The sequence below is a fragment of the Scleropages formosus genome, chromosome 11, assembly GCF_900964775.1.
Source record: "Scleropages formosus chromosome 11, fSclFor1.1, whole genome shotgun sequence".
Classification (NCBI taxonomy): domain Eukaryota; kingdom Metazoa; phylum Chordata; class Actinopteri; order Osteoglossiformes; family Osteoglossidae; genus Scleropages; species Scleropages formosus.
In genome coordinates, this window is record NC_041816.1 from 6,804,660 (window position 1) to 6,825,988 (window position 21,329).

A 21,329-nucleotide genomic window follows, 5' to 3' on the forward strand; every position below is an offset into this window, starting at 1 on the left:
GCAGGAAGCTAGTTAATTTTAGGCCATATAAACTTTTTTGTTTTACTTCCTGACATCAGCAAGTGGCTTTGTGATTATTTTTGAAAGTCAAGGTTTCATCAGTGTTTTTTATTTCACTCATTAAAATAATGTGCCCACCATAACAGATGAAAAGTGATCAGTTACAGTGATTCCCAGTTTATGGAGTGACTGTATCGCAGGGATTGTGTGTACCAAACAGTCATTGGTCAGAGGAAGAATGTGTATAGCAGGGAGTCACAGATCACAGGGAATGTAAGTGTGAGAGCCAAAACTATGTGAGCCTAACAATTCTGGATTTAGATGGATTTAGACCATTGGCTGGCAGATATGGTCTGCTGTAGGAAAGTCCAATGTGTTGCCAAGCATTTGTGGTTAAAGCTGAAAGCAAACAACAGTTTAATGAAAATCATCTTATTTGTTCTCTACTCCAAATGAGGGACAGTTTTTGGCTGCAGGACCAACTGCCAGATGCTTGTAATTAAGTTGATGCAAGGGGTATAGAAGGAGACAAGCATGGAAGCTGCAACTGTGTTGGGAGGAAGACTTAGGGATTGCAGCCCCCTGGAGAATGGAGTCACTTACTCTGTTTGATACAGGCTGCAGTGAGTCTCCGTTCTGTTTAATCACAGGCCACCGTTTCACCCAAGAGCCAGAAAAAATAGTTTTTTTATTTTTTCTTTTCTAGACTGTCATGACGTCAGAAATAATTCTTGACCTCGTTTCTGAGGGCTGCTCCATGTGTAAAGCGGCGCTGACCACTTAACAGTGTCTTATGGTAACCGTTTGGTTAAGATAGGAATGGCCTTTGGGTCAACAGAGACCAGTGTATGCTATGTTGCTACATATGCTGAAGTTCTTTTCACTTATTCAAAGACTTACAGCTTTGATGTATGTTTTTATTTTTAAGTTACTGTTGTTGAAAAGTGGCTTCAAACCATATTCATACAGCTGGATTTTTACTGATGAAATAGGTTTACCATTTCTAAGGATAGTAGATTTCTCTTTGAGATCTGAACATGTGGGGCTGTAATTTTTAACTGGGGCTAAAGTTTGCCGTTGTGTCACATTTTAGTGATTAGGGCCAAAACTTGCACAACAAAGATTTCTGGGATTTGTGTGAATCTGAAGCAGGATTATGGCTACTGTCACTCTGAAAGAGAAATTGTGTGTTTATTTGGATGCTGATGTGCATTCCCTTCCATCCTTGCATGTTTTATCAGCTGCTTTTATCACCCACCTACCCTCATAAATACCTAGCTATGACAATCAAACTGGCATGATATGGAGCCCCTTTGTGCCATAGTCTAAGTGCTTTTCATTGGACCCAAACCTGTTGTAGCCTTTTCCGCCTGGCCTTGTCAGTGCCATCTAATGAGAGGGTGTGAATAAAGCAGTAGAGTGTGAAAAATAGATATTGTGCTGATCTTCTCCAGTGAATGGCCAAGGCCAGTTGCAGACTGCAGGATCTAGGACACTAGGGGATTGTACTGATTGTACTGTATATGGAGTAGACAACAGCTTTCTAAATGTGAAGAAATTCCAGGGTATTTTAAAATGATAGAAAATGTAAGGTTGTCTTTTGGAAAACACTGCAGAGATTAGCTGGTGCTGTTTATTATTCCATATTTTTTGTCTAGCCAAACACAATTGAAAACAAACTATATTCCATTCCGTAAGACTGTGTAATACTGTGTCTGTGTGATGTACAATGTAGGCCTTCAGTAACATCTGGCTGAGTCACCCACGCAGTTATGTAATACTGGTCTTTTTCTCTCCATGGACAAAAGCTTGTTGAGTTCCTAAGAGAAGACCATCTTAAATACCTACTCACATAAGCATATAAATTAAAGAAAGAGATTTTTGTGGAATAGATCTGCTTGTAATGGAACATGGGGTGATGAACTGCAAAGATTTCACCTTGCTCACCCCATGAGCCCAGATGTGAATTGTCATCAAGAAAGATTTTTTCAGTTTGGTACTTTACGTTTAAATATACGTGGGGTACAGCAGTGGCGCAGCGGGCAGGTCTGGGGTTCGAGTCCCGCTTGGGGTGACTTGTAACGGACTGGTGTCCTGTCCTGTGTGTGTTCCCTCCCCCTCCTGCTGGGTTAGGCTCCAGCTTGCCGCGACACCGCTTTGGACAAGCGGCTTCAGCCTGTGTGTGTGTTTTAAGTATACATACGTCTTTCCTTTATTTATCAGAATGTTTCTGTGCTGGGTGTGTTTTCTCTTTGGTCATGTCTCAAAATCTAGGTGTTTGTGGCCTGAAGCTTAATAATATGTCACATAAATGTATAATGTAGTTAGGTATTTATTTTATGTGTTTAATATATACCCATTTTGCTTATCAAAGAATAGTTGTTGTTGCCCCATCATGCTTTTCCTGAAGGGGATGACATTGTTCTTGATCACGGGTTATTTGATCACTGTACCAAGTGAAGAGTGTCAGATCCCATGGGTTCATCTGTGCTGTGCCCTTCAGTCTAGATGGATCTATGATTCCACCAAATTTCTGTAATTTCAGTCAAAATCTTTTTTTTTGCCGTTAAAACTTGTTCTCATAAAAAAATTGTCCATGGAATTCACCGGAAGATGGAGGGCAGAAAGATAATCATTGTGTAACACAGGTCAGCCTGCAGGAAGTTGCTGCATGGTCATAAAAATATTTTATTGGTCAGGCAGGGTGGAGTTATAGTTACTTCCCAGTTTTAAAAGCCTTTATCCTTAGCTAGAAACTGTAGTTGTCTTTGTGTATCATATTTGGATTTAAATGTCACCCAGACCCAGAACCAAACATGTATCCCCCATTATATGGGCATAATTTATTGCTGAAAACAGTCTGTATACCAAGAGTCAATAAACCAGAAGGTCCTTTCCTATTATTTTAAATGGGGAAAATATGCATGCCTAGGCTTTGTGGACAAGCCCAGATATTTCCACAAACACCCTCCAAATACTTAAAAACAGTCTCAAGAAACAGTAATGAAAACATTAGGATGATGTGATATTTAAAAATAATCTAGAAGGAAATTAACAAAGATTTAAATTTGGACTTTTTTTTTTTTTAGCTGAACTACTGTATAGTACACACGAAAGGCACATTTAAATTTATTTATTTATTTATGATTTTCTCCAAAGCGACATCCATCTCAGAGAATAATACAAAAAGTGCAATATATCACCAAAAGGAGAGATTTTGATGCAGAAACTTGATTGCAGAGTACAGTCAGCCTGATTGGCTCATGACGACATCAACATAATTTTTGAAAAGTCTGTGCCTCATTGGCTCATGACTTCTAGATCGTCGGGGAAAAGTCTGCCTCAAACACTCGGAAAAGTCCGTAACATCAGGAGCAGTCAGTTCGTACGTTGAACATTGCTACAACTTTTCTTGGTCCATTATATGGAAAGTCTCTTTACCCCCGGGGGTCTGTATACCTGGATACACCTTTATATCTAAAGCTAGTAGGTATATCATACTCTAAACACTGAGCTTGCCTTAGAAATAAGTTTAAAGCAGCTTTTTTAGTTGTTTAGGAAAAAATCAGCTGTCAATGTTTTGTGGCGTTTTACTGAACATGTTACACTTGTAAGACATATTAAACACACACTTAATGTACTTAAGGATTTCCTCTTAATCCATTCTGCCCTTTCCCTGAGGGTTTGTGTTTGCTTTGTGTGCACAGTATGTGAGGAAGACCCTGCACTAAGCCTGGCCCTTAATGGCTGTAGTGTCCCCTGGCTTCCTCCCATCTTCCTTCCAGAACACCTGCTGTTCCCTGATGATTTGTAAAACCAGTGACATGTTAAACCTCTGGAAAAACAAATGTTGAAAAATCTAGATGTCAGCTTTAAAATGATAACATGAATAAATCATAACAGTGAAAGTGAGAAAAGAATCAGTTCCATATGTAATTTCAAAACAAAAATATACTCATGATTCCCTAAATATAGTCATGACACCCAGAATGTTAATGGAGACATTATTTTACATGTTTAAAAAAGTTTAATACTTTTACTTAGCAAAGTGTTTTCTCTAATTCTAACCTCCTATAAAAATCCTGTGGAGTTCAATTGCTACGTTACAAATCACAAAGCCTGAGTCTTTCACGGTCTGTGTTTTTCTTTCCGTGAGGCTCAGAAGTTTCTATAACCTTGTATTTTTCTGAAGTCCAAGCTGTGGATTTGAGTCAGGTGTGCAAGACTTGCTAACTTGTTAAAACACTGTTGGGGGCTTATACGCTGAGATTCCTCCTTTCGTAGGATTTTACTTTAATCCATTTGGTGGGAGCGAAGCAAAGGCCTATGAAACCCTAAAGCTGTTTTCTTGGACACTGCTGGTGCAGATTCCAGCTTGCCTGCAAAAAGAAAAAAAAGGGCTCTGGGGAGCAGTGTTCACTTGTGCTTCTTTCTTCTGAAATTCTTTCTTCTGTAAAACTCCACATGTGGTCTGTTTCTACTTACTACCCAGTAAAAATGTTAGCATCCATTTCATTTAATAGCTTAATTGCTTAGCATGTGCTTTTATTCCGAGGTGAGTAATGTAGTTTACCACATTACCCTTTTTCTGAATGTACAGGTGGATAATTTAGTGAAGCAGTTTAGTGTACGAAGGTAAAATGGAGAATCCCTCCACTAGAATTCTGCCAGATCCTTAACCAACTTGCTAACCAGTCTGTCTATCTGAACACTTTTCAGTATTCAAAACTTCTGTGAGGTGTTGCATAATAAAAACAATTTTTTTCAGCTATGTGTGGGGGGCTAAAGTTCATCAGAGATGCTGGGTGAGGGGTGAAGAGCGATAGGAGTGCTCAGATTACATCTTTGAAATTTCACACATTGCTCTCGTTACTGGGATATCAAATATCAAATGATACTGTGATACAGTGTACAGTGATACTGATAGTTGATAGCTTGTTGGCTTCCTACAAAGCAGTTTTTTGTGATAAATTATCAGTTACTGAACTCAAAGTGAAGGAAATACAGATACCCCTCAACTTACACAAATAGACCATTCAACCCCCTACGTAAGTCAAAAGTTACGTATGTCAGATTTCCCCCTACTCCCTCTCTATTCAACATAATATTAATTTTTCCCTGTCAGTTATTGCATCTTGACATTTCTTTATTATTGTTGTTTCCATGCTTGCTGTTCTTTTCACATGGTCCTTTATATGTGCCACATCTTTCACATTTTATCTTTCATCGTATTCACAGTCGATACGGCTAAGCCTGGTTCCCAATATAGACAGTTTTTGTCCGTTTTCATTTTCCGTACATTTACATGTATTCGTTTAGCAGACACTTTTCTCCAAAGCGGCGTACATCTCATAGAAAATACGTGTACATTACATTAGCAGATAGATGCAGATGCGTGATTCATAAATGCAGTTAGTGTGCGCCACCATTTGAACCAATGTTCATCACACGAGTAGCTGCATAAAACTTTATCCCAATATCAACGAGTCCTTCCTAGTACAGTATTTATACACAATTCAAATTTTTTTTTATAGAGCGCTCTTCTCACACAGTGCCACAGAGCGCTTTAATACAGGCATAAGGTCAAAAAAAACAAAACAAATACATCAGAACAAAGAAGACAGTTGACTACAGACTATCATAATATAATGCTTTTATTGAGCTATAAGTATGCCTACTGGCCATGGAGGAAAGGAACAAAAACTCCCAACTGAAAGTTGAGGGAGAAAAACCACTGGGGGTCCAAGGGCCTGTGGCTGCCCACCCCTCCTGGGCATTGTAGATTAAATAAGACTTCTAAGTCAGTTTACAAGCAATGGCATTGTTGCTGACGGCTAAGTGGAATTACATTTCGAGATATGCCTAAGTAAACATATAAGTCTTTAGTCTGGATTTGAAGACTGATACAGACGGGGCATTTCTGACAGTAACTGGTAGATTGTTCCACAGTTTAGGTGTATTTCAGTATTTTATATACATATATACAGGTACATATATATGTATATATAGTTACATTACATTACAGGAGTAGTTACATGAAGGTTTATCCATTAACAGGCATGATCTCAGAGTTATAGTGCACATTTACACATTACATGAGCTTAGTAAATCATCGTTAAAATAAATCCAGAAGAGAGGAGTTTTAAAACCTCTTTATAAATGTGGACAGAGATTCAGCAGTAAGTGAATCCTTCAAGTGCATGTTGACCAGCAGGCATTGTGAATAATGAAAAGGGTAGAAAATATGCGAAAAGCACTATGCTAACAAGAGGATATACGTTCACGGCTCAAAACACGTGGGAACTGGGATGATGCAGCTTCCTGCCTTCTCTGGCTACACCAACTTGTGCTTATCATATTTCAGATCTTATGTGTAAGCGCTGTCTGTAAATAATGTGTATGTTGGAAATTTTTTTACGTAAATCCAGATTTACTCAAGTCAAATTTACATAAGTAGGGTGGTGTCTGTATGGGCGGTACAGCACAATGTGTGTGTATGTCATGTAAATGTCATTGTAAGCATGCTAAGATTCGGTAGAATGAAACTGAATAATGGCAGTGGACAATCACTTCAGTAGCCCAGCAAAAAGTTCTTCATGGTTTTCCCCACATCCCAAGTACACGGATGGATGCTGCTACAGTGATACCAGAAACTGTGAGTGTTGGAACAGTTTTTGAATAATTTCAGTAAAATTGAAAGCACTGTGTGCAGGCCACTGTAAGGACATTCAAGTACATTGTTATTCTCTTGTAGATTTTAAAAAATACTCCATGTAGCCTTAAAATGTCACAACTGCAGAATTGAGTTCTCTCTCTGTTACTGATTGTTAAATATGTGATAGCAGATAACCTTCTGCTAACGTTCCAATAGCTGATTCTTGTTTTATGTGCCATGGGCAGCTGAAGATATTCTTAGCACATTGCAGGGACTGATACTTGACTTTCCCCCAGTTTTCTTGTTTCAGCATGTGAATTAGATTTAAATTTATGCTGCCCTGAAGATGGTAAACTAAACAATAAACTAAACACTAACACTATAAAAACACCAGCACTGCAAAGCGAGGTAATATGCAATTGCAAAAGAAATTTTCACAGCCTAAAAATCAGGTGAACCTTGAGTTTTTACATATGCCATCCATCCATCCATCCATCTTCCTCCGCTTTATCCGGGGCCGGGTCGCGGGGGCAGCAGTCCGAGCAGAGTCCTCCAGACTTCCCTCTCCCCGCACACCTCCTCCAGTTCCTCTGGGGGAACCCCAAGGCGTTCCCAGGCCAGCCGGGAGACATAGTCTCTCCAACGTGTCCTGGGTCTGCCCCGAGGCCTCCTCCCAGTGGGACAAGCCCGGAGCACCTCCCCAGGGAGGCGTCCAGGAGGCATCCGGAACAGATGCCCGAGCCACCTCAACTGGCTCCTCTCGATGCGGAGGAGCAGCGGCTCTACTCCGAGCTCCTCCCGGGTGACTGAGCTCCTCACCCTATCCCTAAGGGTGCGCCCAGCCACTCTGCGGAGGAAACTCATTTCTGACGCTTGTATCCGCGATCTCATTCTTTCGGTCATGATCCAGAGTTCATGACCATAGGTGAGGGTAGGAACGTAGATCGACCGGTAAATTGAGAGCTTCGCCTTACGACTCAGCTCCCTCTTCACCACAACAGACCGGTACAATGACCGCATTACTGCGGACGCCGCACCGATCCGTCTGTCAACCTGCCGCTCCATTTTTCCCTCACTCGTGAACAAGACCCCGAGATACTTAAACTCCTCCACTTGAGGGAGCAACTCCCCCCTAACCCGGAGGGGGCAATCCACCTTTTTCCGACTGAGAACCATGGCCTCGGATTTGGAGGTGCTGATTCTCATCCCCGCCGCTTCGCACTCGGTTGCAAACCTCACCAGTGCACGCTGCAAGTCTTGACTTGATGAAGCCAACAGGACCACATCGTCCGCAAAAAGCAGAGACGAGATCTCGCGGCCACCAAAACAGACACCCTCCGTTCCCTGACTGCGCCTAGAAATTCTGTCCATAAAGATAATGAACAGAATCGGTGACAAAGGGCAGCCCTGGCGGAGTCCAACATGCACCGGGAACAGGTCTGACTTACTGCCGGCAATGCGAACCAAGCTCCTACTCCGGTCATACAGGGAACGAACAGCCCGTAGCAACGAGCCCCGAACCCCATAATCCCGAAGTACCCCCCACAGGATGCCACGAGGGACACGGTCGAATGCCTTCTCCAGGTCCACAAAACACATATGGACTGGTTGGGCAAACTCCCACGAACCCTCCAGCACCCTAGTGAGGGTATAGAGCTGGTCCAGTGTTCCACGGCCGGGGCGAAAACCGCATTGCTCCTCCTGAATCCGAGGTTCGACTATCGGTCGGATTCTCCTTTCCAGTACCCTGGCATAGACTTTCCCAGGGAGGCTAAGGAGTGTGATCCCCCTGTAGTTGGAACACAATCTCCGGTCCCCCTTCTTAAAAAGAGGGACCACCACCCCGGTCTGCCAGTCCAGAGGCACCGTTCCCGAACTCCACGCGATGCTGCAGAGGCGTGTCAGCCAAGACAGCCCCACAACATCCAGAGACTTGAGAAACTCGGGGCGGATCTCATCCACCCCCGGAGCCTTGCCACCGAGGAGTTTTTTGACTACCTCAGCAACTTCAGCCAGGGTAATGGACGAGTCCCCCTCCGAGTCCCCAGCCTCAGCTTCCTCTACGGAAGGCGTGTTGGAGGGATTGAGGAGATCCTCAAAGTACTCCTTCCACCGCCCGAGAACATCCTCAGCTGAGGTCAGCAGCGCACCACTTCCACTGTAAACAGTGTTCGTGGAACACCGCTTCCCCCCTCTGAGTCGCCGGACGGTTTGCCAGAATCTCTTTGAGGCCGACCGAAAGTCTTCCTCCATGGCCTCACCGAACTCCTCCCAAGCCCGAGTTTTTGCCGCGGCGACTGCCAGAGCCGCGCTCCGTTTGGCCTGTCGGTACCTGTCAGCTGCTTCAGGAGTCCCATGAGCCAGCCAGGCCCAATAGAACTCCTTCTTCAGCTTGACGGCATCCCTTACTTCCGGTGTCCACCACCGTGTTCGGGGATTGCCGCCGCGACAGGCACCGGAGACCTTATGGCCGCAGCTCCGAACCGCCGCACCGACAATGGAGGAGCGGAACATAGTCCATTCGGACTCAATGTCCCCCACCTCCCTCGGGACCTGGTTGAAGCTCTGTCGGAGGTGGGAGTTGAAGACCTCTCTGACAGGGGCCTCCGCCAAACGTTCCCAACAGACCCTCACTATGCGTTTGGGCCTGCCAGGTCTGTCCAGCTTTTTCCCCCGCCATCGAATCCAACTCACCACCAGGTGGTGATCAGTTGACAGCTCAGCCCCTCTCTTCACCCGAGTGTCCAAGACATATGGCCGAAGGTCAGAAGAAACGACTACAAAGTCGATCATCGACCTCCGACCTAGGGTGTCCTGGTGCCAAGTGCACTGATGGACACCCTTATGCATGAACATGGTGTTCGTTATGGATAAACCGCGACTAGCACAGAAATCCAATAACAACTCACCGCTCGGGTTCAGATCAGGGAGGCCGTTCCTCCCAATCACGCCCCTCCAGGTATCACTGTCGCTGCCCACGTGGGCGTTAAAGTCCCCCAGTAGAACGACAGAGTCCCCAGTGGGAGCGCTTTCCAGCACGCCCCCCAGGGACTCTAAAAAGGCCGGGTACTCTACACTGCCGCTAGGCGCATAAGCACAAACGACAGTGAGAGACCGTTCCCTGACCCGAAGGCGTAGGGAGACGACCCTCTCATTCACCGGGGTAGACTCCAACACATGGCAGCTGAACTGGGGGGCTATTAATAAGCCCACACCAGCCCGCCGCCTCTCACCTTGGGCAACGCCAGAATAGTGGAGAGTCCACCCCCGATCGAGGAGAGTGGTTCCAGAACCCAAGCTGTGAGTGGAAGTGAGCCCGACTATATCTAGACGGTATCTCTCGACTTCCCGCACCAGCTCAGGCTCCTTCCCCGCCAGTGAGGTGACATTCCAAGTCCCAAAAACCAGAGTTGGCGCCCGAGGTTTGGGTCGGCCGGGCACTCGGCCCCGACCACCGCCCAAATCACAACGCACCGGCCCCTTACGGTTTCTCCGGCAGGTGGTGAGCCCACCGAAGAGCGGCTCCACGTCATGGCTTCGGGCTGAGCCCGGCCAGGCCCCGTGGGCATAGACCTGGCCACTAGGCGCTCGCATGCGAGCCCCCCCCCCAGGCCTGGCTCCAGGGTGGGGCCCCGGTGACCCCATACCGGGCGGGGTAAACGAAAGCCTCGATTTTTCCGTCATAAGGGGTTTTTGAACCGCGCTTTGTCTCGTCTGTCATCCAGGACCTGTCTGCCATGGGAGACCCTACCAGGAGCATATAGCCCCAGACAACATAGCTCCTGGACTCATTCAGGCACTCAAACCCCTCCACCACGGTAAGGTGGCGGTTCACGGAGGGGTTTTACATATGCCTTTATTTTAAATTTTTTCCAAAAAGGGTCTGTGGTAACCTTTTGGAATGTGATTATTAACTGCTGGTTGCTTTTTTCCATTCTTCATTAGCTATGACATGAGATTTAGCAGATCCTAAGAAATCCAAGTGTGGTGTTAATGGTCAAGGATTAAGTTTGGGGATTAGCAGCATGCAAATTGGGCCTAGGTCTTTGCAGAAAGACTAGTTGTGGGGAGAGGAGCTGCTGCAAGGCCAAGTGATTTGTGGGTGGGGTTGTATGCAGTAATGCTGGAACAGTGATTAGCTACTGCAGGTTATATTATACATAGCACTCTGACCTTGGTCTGCAGATCGCAAGGCAGCAGGATTTGTTATGATGTCACAGTTGCAACCCAGTAACCAGTGGGGAAAAAAATGCCTGGTTGCTGTGCAGCATGATACCATGTGTATGTTTTTTCAGCTGAAAACACTAACCAGCTTTCAGCAGCTCTAGGTATTTCATGTTTTATTACATTTAAATTTATTAATTTATCTGCTCTTTTTTTTCCCAAACTGGCATACAATGTTAAGCTGCTTACAATATTTTACCCATTTATACAACTAGGTAGTTTTACTGGAGCAATTTAGGATAAGTACCTTGCTCAAGGGTACTTCAGCTTGAGGTGGGATTCAAACCTGTGACCTTTGGGTCCAGCAGCACTACACTACCTTACTTTGTTCATTTGTTTATGCACAAATCCATTCATTATCAAATCATTCGTGGTTTGTTCATTTAGTATGTACATGTTTGTTAGTACACTGGCACTCCTAAACAGCTGACACTTGTGTTTCCAAAATCTATCGGTGGAGGACATCAGCAGCAGTAAGTCAGAGCTGACTTCACTGTAGATTCCCACTGGGTGGGTCTAGGGGTCTTTGCTCTGTGGGTTAGGTACTGCATTGTTCATAGGACTGCTATATGCTATATTTCCTCCCCAGAATCCCATCCTATTCACTGCTGGCTTTGTAACCCTCCCCAGTGAATGCTGGAGTGTGGAGTAGGGGACTAGCTGATGGCTGGGACTTCACTGCCTTTGCCATTAAATCTTGGAAATGCAAGCACCTCTGTCATGAAGATTGTAAATTCAGTTGTGCTTCATTTTTGTGGTTGGATTTCCATTAAAATCTGAAAAATACATTTCTAGCAGTGATGAAACAATTCAGCTGTGTTGCGTTGGAAGTGGAAAACTGTAGTCTTATCTTTCCTGATGAGTCCCATCAGACTGAAGTTGAAATCAGTTTTTTTTTCTTGTGGCAAACAGCAGTTTATTAAATTAAATTGTATCATGACTAAATCTAATCCTTTTATCTCAGTCAACTATTTGGACAGATCTCAGAAGCAGGCTATGTGTTTTGAGCAGGTTTATGCCTTCCTCATAAAATAGAGAGCATTTTAGTTCAAATAACAAAATCCATAAAACAAAATACCCCATTTCTCATTTTTTTGGAGGCACAGCTATGATGTAAATGGGCCATGAAACTGGCCTTAGCCCCAGGCCACAGAGCTGAACTTCCCCATAAAATAAAATTGAAGTGTAATCAAATACATGCTCATTGTAGCTGCTAATTTTCTTTCGCTATACAGAGTCCAATAAACTCACCCATGCCACAATTTAGTGGGGCTCACCTCCGCTTGAGGTTACTACAATGGAAAAGCATGTGTCGTTGTTTTTACTAGACATCAGTTTTCATGCTAACAGTTTTGTGGAGACCTATACCAACGTTCCTTTGCCCAGGGCAATGAAGGGTGTGTAGTGAGATGGCCCTGTACTGGGGAACGTTTTTTTGATTCTCTTGGTACATCCTCAGCATCCATAGTTCTGCCAGCTACTGGTAATAGAAAAAACATCTGTTCAATGTCAGCTGAGGGCCATTCATTTTGATTGTACATCTGTTCATGTGGGAGCAATCCAGAGCCCTTTCACTTTTCTTTTCAAAGCTTAGAAATAAATTCACCAGTACAAGTAACTGCTAGTTCATTTTTAGAATCCTACACAAGTGACTGTCCATTGATATTACTCACAGATTGCACCATTGTCAGTGCCTACAGCTTGTTCCTGCAAGTGTAATAATCACTGTCTGTGCTCAGACTTGTGAAGCATGTATTGCAAGACATGAGCACAGTTGCTGCCTTTGAGCATTGCTTGAACAAATGTTCGATCCCATCAACCACTTCAGCTGGGTTTTCAATTAAATCATCACAGTGTAGAAACCCTCTCACTGGGCTTTTTTCCTCAAGTTCTCCGGATTTGACTCAGTGCTGACCCTACTATTACTCAGTTTTGACGCACTCTCTCCTAACTCTGTGTTTCTCCTGCAGGCCACACAGGCCGTTTCACCAAAGCCTTGCTTGGCACCAGCATAGTCTTCCTGCTAGCTCACCTGACCTTCCAAATCTGCCTGCACACCATCCCAGCATTGGACGAGACGCTGGGACACAACTGTGAGTTACCTTTGATCTGGACGAAATACCTGGGGTGTTGGGGACTGCACAAGGGCAACCTAATATACAACTGATGGAAGAACCTGCAGTGATGCTGCAGTAAGTGGCATAACAGACTATGCTGAGGTGGTTAGGGCTTCTGCCTTTGAGCTCAGAGGACCCAGGTTCAGATCACACCTCCTGCTGTAGTACCCTTGAGAAAGGCATTTACCCTGAATTGTTCCAGTAAAAATGATCTAGTTGTCTAAATGGGTAAATAACTTTAAGCAGCGTAGTATTTTAGGTTGCTTTGGAGAAGAATGTCAGCTTGATGAACAAATGTAAATTATTCCCATTTTTGGTCTTGTAAACTCATGGTTTAGCATTACTGTTTAACCTAGTACCGAAAGGGGGGGGGTGGAAAATGATTTCACTTTGTCAAAAAAAACAACTCTAACCTACTCCAAAGGGCACACCTGTTGATATGCAAAGTGTTTCAATGGAATAGTATTTTGAAAATTTCTGTTAAAAGAGGGCTTACACACTCGTTTACCATGACATATGAGGTCCAACTTGATGTATATATTTTACTTTTTTCATTTTAAATGTTTATAGTGTCTCTGGGCCCTAGTTATAAAGAATTTTTGTTTGTACCCTGTACACCATGTTAGGCCTTTTCTCCAGAACATGTCTTCAGGAAACATTTAAAAAAGTTTGAATTGCCTGAGGTTTATCCCTGGGCCTTACACTGGAAGTAGCCAGCCTTGATTAGAAATTCCAAGGTAACCAATGCCCTGACAAATATGAATAAGAGCAGTGAGAAAGTCCCTTTAATCATAGTGCTGTGGAAGTCACATGCTATGTGCAAAATCCCAGCAACAAGCTACAACTCGTTGCTCTGAAGCAGATAATGATCTCAGACACGTTTATGGTATTTGCTTGCTCTTGTTTTGCAGGCAGCTCATGGGAGACATTATCATGGCATGTTGGAGTATCCAGGTATGTTTGTCTTTGGGGACTATTTGGGATATTTTCAATTCTGTTAAGGCCTGTTCAGAACTCAGATTGCAACATACCACAATATTTTAATTTCTGAACCCAGTGTTTCTGTTGAAGTATGACTCTGTGGCTTATTTCATAGCGCATAAATATTCACATTCTGTGCAAACACTTGTTTCTATCACTGTATGCATAACTGTGTGTGAGACATTTTTGTTTGTCTGAAAAATTTTCTTGTGCATGGGTATACTGGCAGGACGTATGTGTGTGGTAGAGAGAGAAAGAATTGGAGGTTATGATTCCAGCAACCCTTAGACTGACTTATGCCTGCACCTTGACTGCTCCTCCACCCCCCTATTGTTCCCTACTCCAAGGTTACCCCTGGAGCAGCCCTGGACAGTGGTACGGCTTTTGGCCCCTGATCTGGGCATCTTCATTGTGTCCCTGGTCACTGTGCTGATAGGCAAAAGGTTGCTGAAGAGGAGGAACATTAGGCCTGGAGGTACAGAGGTCTTACAGCAGGTGAGCTCACTGAACTGTACTTATAAAAGTGAATACCCTCATAATCTGCAAAACAGGCACAATGTCATTTTGCATAAGTTGCTGCTTAGGCAAATATCCATAGAGTGGACATCTGATATTTAATTCAAATTAGGAAACTACTGTACACATTATACATCATGGTATTTTAAATCATTAAGTATTCTACCTAATGGAGCTACAGCAGGAGTGCAGTTTGAAGCGGAATCCTTCAAATTGCAATTCTGGAGCCCTAACCACTACACTACACATTTACCCTACTAGCAATAGCAACCGTTGTGTACTGTAAGTTGACTGTGTTGATGGTTTTTTTTTATTTATTTATTGGTTTTATGCACTGTACAGGGTCAGTGTCCCTCTAAATAAGCAGAGTGTTGAATAATGCAAAATTTTTGGGTAAAGATAGGATCTTATGAAATTTTTGAATGAAAAGCAAAGACCTTCACACTCTTCAGTAGCATGAAATGGACTCTACACCCACTCACAGAGACTCTAGTCTAGCCTAGAACCAATTAATCACTTGTTTAATCTGTGCAACCCAGGTAAAATATATTCGCTATAGAAGTGTGAAAGCCTAATTCTGGGCCTTTTATTATTCCAGATAAACCTAGAGATCAAGGTGTCCAATTTAGGAAACACCAAGTATAATTAAGAGGGGAATCAATACCATTATGATGTAAAAGAAATGTTTTTCACTTTTCTTAACTAACAAATTATAAAAAATCCAAGAAATGGTGACGATTCATCTATTGGAGTGTTTCGTGAGGTGGTGAGAAGTGGCAGAAAGGAGGAGTCAGTCTATGTGTGACAGTGAAGATGATGGAGGTGGAATTGCATTCCTTATGATTTCAGTAGTCTTGAGCTTTTCCTGAGTCTCAAGCAATTTGCCTTGAACTTTGATTCAGTTCTTACGTGTGAGTGTTCTGCACTGGTCATTCAGCTGTCGTGTGTATATTCTTTAGTGTAAAGCATCAGAAAGCAGGCATCAAACAGTCGGCTAGGTCAACTCAAAGGCACACCCTGGTCCTCGGTTTCTGGTAACAGTGAATGTTGCTAAACAGTCCTGACATAAGCCAGGAACTGAGAACAGTTTAATGTACCAACGAAACCTGAACTCTGCGCCATTGCTTTTGTGCTTTGCCCTTAACAATGGGCAGCTTCTCCAAAAAATTGCTTGCACTGCCAGGCTTTTTGTAAAAGGAAATAAAACTCAGGGTAATTTATTTACACTGTTACAAGAACTTCAAAGTGACAGAGCCGCTTCACACTATAACAGAAAAACTATGTGGATTTTTTTAAAATGCCAAATTGTATCTCCAAACCATCAGCCAATTGGATTTCGTTCTCTTGCAATATCCAGATTAGCTGCACAGAAAGGAGAGGCGTACTAGGAAATCTATACTTGTCTGTTTCACTTGAAAACAGCCATGAAAAATAGTGAGATTGTGGTTGCACCTGATGTTGTGATAAAATATGGCAGTAAGGATATCCTGTGTCTCCACTGGGCTCAGTACTTCTGAACAGCCCTGCCACTTTAACCATTCTGAGTTTTTCCACAGTCTTGTAACAAGAGTTGCGTTTACCAAGGGCTGTGACACAAAGGGTCTTCAGAGGGAAATGCTGTGGTCACACCACCCGTCACTGAGCACTTCCAGGTATCTAGAGATCAGAGGCAGATTCCTTAACTTGAGTGAAATGTTGTGACAATGATTTCTGACTTCCTCTTTCCTATGGTTTTCTTTGAAACTAAGTGACAGAGTGAAACTCTTGCTGCTTGCCAGTGAGCCATGGCATTTGGCACTTTTATGTCTCTGTGTATTCCATTGTAAGTATACTGACTTTTTGTGTTAGAAAGCTTAGAAGGTTAGAAGGCTTTTGGTGTCTCTCTGGTAACTGCTCTTGTGCTTATTGTGGTTTGTTACTGTGACTCTGATGAGGCTGAGGTCACTGGGTGGACTCATGTTGGTCGGTGACAAAGGGACATTGTTTAAGGCACTGTGTTTCAAAATCGTATTTGGAGGTGTGCACTGGTAGAGAGAGACAATACTCCCACTTTACAGCATGTCTACAGTCTACAAATTCACTTCTTGGTAGTTCTCTCATTTAGTCAAGCAGCACCCTTGACAAAAAAAAGCCAGCGGAAAGCAGGCCGCTTGCATTAGAAAATGTCAGTCTTTTCTTTTTGTTATTACATCTTGTGTCATTCATTCTCTGTTTTCTCCCTCCCTCTCATTCTTTTTTCCAAGCATTCCTCTCCCTCCCTTATTCACTTTTTTCCTGCTTCTCCAGCCACCATGTGCTTCTGAGTACTCTTGGCACAGATGCCCAGACTCCTGCAGTGACCTGTTCTGTCGTCAAGACAACTGTAGCAACAAACACTGATTGCCCCAATTGTTATTAGCAAAGAAGAGAGAAATATACTAAATCAATTAATACATGAGCTCTCTCGGTCCTACTCTACTGTGAACTGAAATGTGTTTGCAGTAAAAGCCATGTGAGCTTTTAATTAAAATTTTCCTCTAAAATTTGCATTTTGATACAACAAATTTATATGTTATAAAATCTTTTCTTAACACTAAGGTGGGGGCTCATTTATAATAAATTAATACATCTAATGCTCCATAATGCACTGCAAACACAGGCCTGTGTCAGTTTCCTTGCTTTAGATGCTGGATTGTTTCCCTGGGCACACAGTCAAGTGGTCCACAAATGCAGTGGTCTGATGATGGACTTTGATGTGGATGCTAGATCTTCATGGGGAAAAAAGGAGTGGGTGGAAACAGGCCTGAACCCCCATCTGGCTCCAGTTAGTACTACATCTCCTCTTGCTAGGCTCTGTGCTGGAAAATCCAGTCAGAATGACTTTGATATGAGTGACTGCACCACCTCCCGGTACACACAACATATATAACAGTTCTTGAAGTTTCTATTAATGTTAGGCTCAGGCAGTTAAAGTAAGCTGTGCAATATTTTGCCTTTAAGCACCTCCTGTATGATCGAAGACATGTTTCACTCAGGAAACAGAGGTGAGTACACCAAAGATTTGCAGGGTCTGTGCAAGTAATACAGGAGACATCTCTACATTTGTAGGAGAGTTATAGGTGTGATGTCATACAGTTTTTTTTTGCAGGGTCTTTGCTTTGAGATTGTGTGTGTTTTATTTGTGAGACTAAGGGTATTTGTATGGTTAACTTCTGTACCCAGAGACTCTACTCTGAGCAGTCACAAGGTTTTCATGTGTTTGTCATCTGACTGGAGCCCAAAGGAAGGAGAAATCTGTCTAAAGAACTTCTTCCTGTGTGCCAATTTGGCTAATAGTTCTTAACAGACATGTCAGAACTTGGCTGTTTTGAATGGAGCAAAAACTGAATTTTCTTACCCAAGTATCCATTTTAATTTTCCCACAAAATTTTATAGTTTCTTGTGTTTTATCAGTGTAATCATAGTCATCATTTTGGGGCGGTGGTCATTTTATAAGGTCAGCTTTTCCAGAGGTTTTGTTTTAATGGTGCAAAGTCAAATAATGAGGAGTGATGCAACTGTGGTTTTTTTTTTTATTCCTATCAGATGTCACAATGGTGGTGCAAGTCAGGGAGAATAGATCCAGGGTATGTTTGTACAGCTCTACCAACCTTGTGGGTTTTTCTGGGGTTAGGGTTAGGAAAATTTAACACTAAAGTGAGGTCTTCACAATGATCAATAAATGCTGTGTGCCCAAGTGTCTCTCTGTGAATGTCTCTGTCTAGGGGGAATGTTTTGGATGACCACTGCACGTGTGCAAGTGTAATGGCATGAAAACAGTGCATGTGCATACTGCTGGTGGGGGATAAGGATGGAAAATTCCTGCCCTTTAATTTCCATTTGATGTTAATTCGCAGGTATAATCATGATATTGCTATGCCTGATTTCAATTCTTTTGGCTAAACCTGCACAGTACCTTATATTTTGTCATTATAGGTGAGGGCTGTGAGGCTGTTGGTCCCTAAAGAGCTCATAATGATTTTCATTATGAGTATCAGCTATTTTGGTGCTTCATTCTGTCTTTGACATGTATGAATTTTGGAATTTACTGAATGAGGATAATCACAATAAAATTGTGAAGCTCAGCAGAATATAACAGTGGTTGAATATAACTATAACCTACTCAGGAGGCATTCACAGCTGTTAGTACCCACTGTTGTTTACTCTGTACACTTGCTGTCCTGGAACCTGTGATAAGCTTCACGTTGCCCCATGTCTTCCGAGGCTGTAAACACTGATTTCAAGGCCCGTTCCTCTATTTACGTGATGGGAGAATGTGAGGAAGTAAGGAATTTGCAGGCACAGTTTTCAGTATGGCACAATGTGCTCACAAACCTGTCTAAATCTGTACAAGGCTCCCGATACAATGGTGCAGAAGTTTTAGGCTGTCTAAGGGCATTTGTGTCTGTTTTTTACATAGCAGTGTGAATTAGCACTTCATAAGCTGCTGTTGGTATGCTGGTTGTTATTAAGAAGTTGCATAGCAACTTGCATAGCGTTAAGTTTTACAGCTGGGTATTTTGAAAGCGCAATTCCTGTTGTGTACTTCATTTAAAGGTATAGCAACAAAGCCCTGTCTTGGACTTGGAGCTGCAGTCTTGTCACACATCCAGTTAAACCATTAAGTTACCTGCTCCCCAAGGTTTTATGATCCTAAGCTTCAGTTTCTGGAGATTCAGTGCTGTCATACCCACATGCATTTGGAATTACTTGGTATTAAGGTAGTAGATACTCATCTGCATAAATGTTAAAAGTTGCACAATGCGTAAGGGGTCCCGAAGAATATTTCCTAAACTATTGGATTAGGTGTTACAGAAATAACGTCCTATATCTACCATCACAAACTCTATGCCTTATGTCCTGAATTTAATTCTGTTTATTAAAAGGCCCACAGAGCTTTTATGAAATTCCTGTGTAATGTTTTCATTTTTAAGGGGGTGCGGTGGCGCAGTGGGTTGGACCGCAGTCCTGCTGTCCGGTGGGTCTGGGGTTCGAGTCCCACTTGGGGTGCCTTGTGGCGGACTGGCGTCCCGTCCTGGGTGTGTCCCCTTCCCCCTCTGGCCTTACGCCCTGTGTTGCCGGGTAGGCTCCGGTTCCCCGTGACCCCGTAAGGGACAAGCGGTTCTGAAAATGTGTGTGTGTGTGTGTGTTTTCATTTTTGTTGGTTGTTTTTCCCTTTCATTCCAACAGTTTCAATGTGGTCTTCCTCTTGGCTTCTCCAGGCATTGTTTCACCTCTAGAACTGCATAGTAAACAAGATAACCACCTATGTGTATGGCTGTGCACATGCATCTTCCCATGTTTATGTGGTTGTCATTAGCCTGTTTGTGTATTTATCCGTGGGTGGATGGGGAGGGGGATAAAAAGTGCTCCGGAGTGTCTGTTGTTTTACATTTATTTGGCTGCAGTGCTCTGTCCTCTGTCATTTGACATGGCTGATGGGAAAAACAGCCCAATGGACTGGGAAAAAAAAACCTGTTTAGCTGGCCTTTTTGTGTGTGTCTCTGTCTGTCTGTCTGTTTCTGGATCATATAACCTGACTGGATGTCTGAACTGTTCTTTATTCCATTGGCAAGGACTGATGTGAACTAATAAAAAATCAAAACTGCTTCTTTATTCTTTTGGCAAAGGTATGCAAATCTGTTCTTATTGTTTCTTTGTGGTGTCATGGTACAACTTTTTTGGCTGATGTTGAACTGTTTCATGAGCCAGGAAGGACCTAAGAGGTGTTGACATTTCTGGCTCACCATGCCTGTGGACTTCCTGTAAATGGTCTAGATAATCCATTGTGCTTCCCGGAGGGTGCCAGAAAGATGTGTGGGCTGATATTTATGTGCTTTTAATTTTCTTTTTTTTTTTTCTTTTTTCAGTAGATGGGTTTTTCTGTAAGATGAAATGATTATTAACTAGTAAATTACTGACACCTTTGTCTAGGAGAACTTATAATGCTAGATATGCTATAGTAAAATTCCCATCTAGGCACTGGAGCAATATATGGAAATCCTGGAAACGCATGTCCTTGGGGTGTTGGTAATATTGCACTCCATCCTGACCTTTATTTTTTATTAATACCAAGCTGAGTATTTCTCAACCAGTGCTCAAAAGCTGAGAACTTCACTGACTTAATTGTGAGAAAGATATGAGTAGGGAAACAATAAATAACACCACCAAAAAATTCCTATATTTGATATCATACCTACACTGTATTTACCAAAAACAATTAGTGAGGTGATGCTAATAACATCTCGTGGCTGGCTGTGGCTATTTGTGGTAAAAAATACTTAACCTCTCTTTTTACGGTTAATCAGCTGTTGTGTTACTACTGTGCTGATTCCAGGAGGTTTTTTATTTATTTATTTATTTATTTATTTTTCTTTTTTTAATAGCTACACAGTAAACCACCAAACTGAAATGTTTGAATGGTGGTGTTAATTTTAGTAGTAGTAGTAATAATAATTCTTATTGTTTTTCATTTCGGAATTTGGATTGGGTATAACAGTGTTACTGGGATTGCAAAACCAGACTGTGATGAAACTGTATTAGGAATAGTTGAAATTCACTGTAGGCAGTGTGAATCCTCTGAACTTTACAAGGTTTGTGTCTCTTTCCAGAGGGATGAAGGTACAGAAGATGATGAGGGGGATGAGGCAGATGAGGAAGGAGATGAATGCCAGCCATCTTCCAGTGAGCCAGAGGAGGAGGCATCTCCTGCAACACGCACGGCTCTCCTGGCGGCCCGTTTCCGTGCCACAGCTCAGAGGTTCCTTCGAGACCTGGGCAGGATCCTCATTGTTACATTCCTGGCACTGGCTGGTATG

General features: G+C 43.0%; 1 protein-coding gene across 4 annotated transcripts in view; it reads left to right on the plus strand.

The window, feature by feature from the left end:
• piezo1 (piezo type mechanosensitive ion channel component 1 (Er blood group)) overlaps positions 1-21,329 on the plus strand; it is a 70,043-nt gene that overhangs the window by 22,344 nt on the left and 26,370 nt on the right. For all 4 annotated transcript variants that reach the window (XM_029256341.1, XM_029256344.1, XM_029256342.1 and 1 more), the window contains exons 4-7: positions 12,850-12,972; positions 13,908-13,950; positions 14,325-14,472; positions 21,123-21,324. In XM_029256341.1, the coding sequence (XP_029112174.1) occupies positions 12,850-12,972; positions 13,908-13,950; positions 14,325-14,472; positions 21,123-21,324 (516 nt within the window). The remainder of the gene's footprint in view (positions 1-12,849; positions 12,973-13,907; positions 13,951-14,324; positions 14,473-21,122; positions 21,325-21,329) is intronic.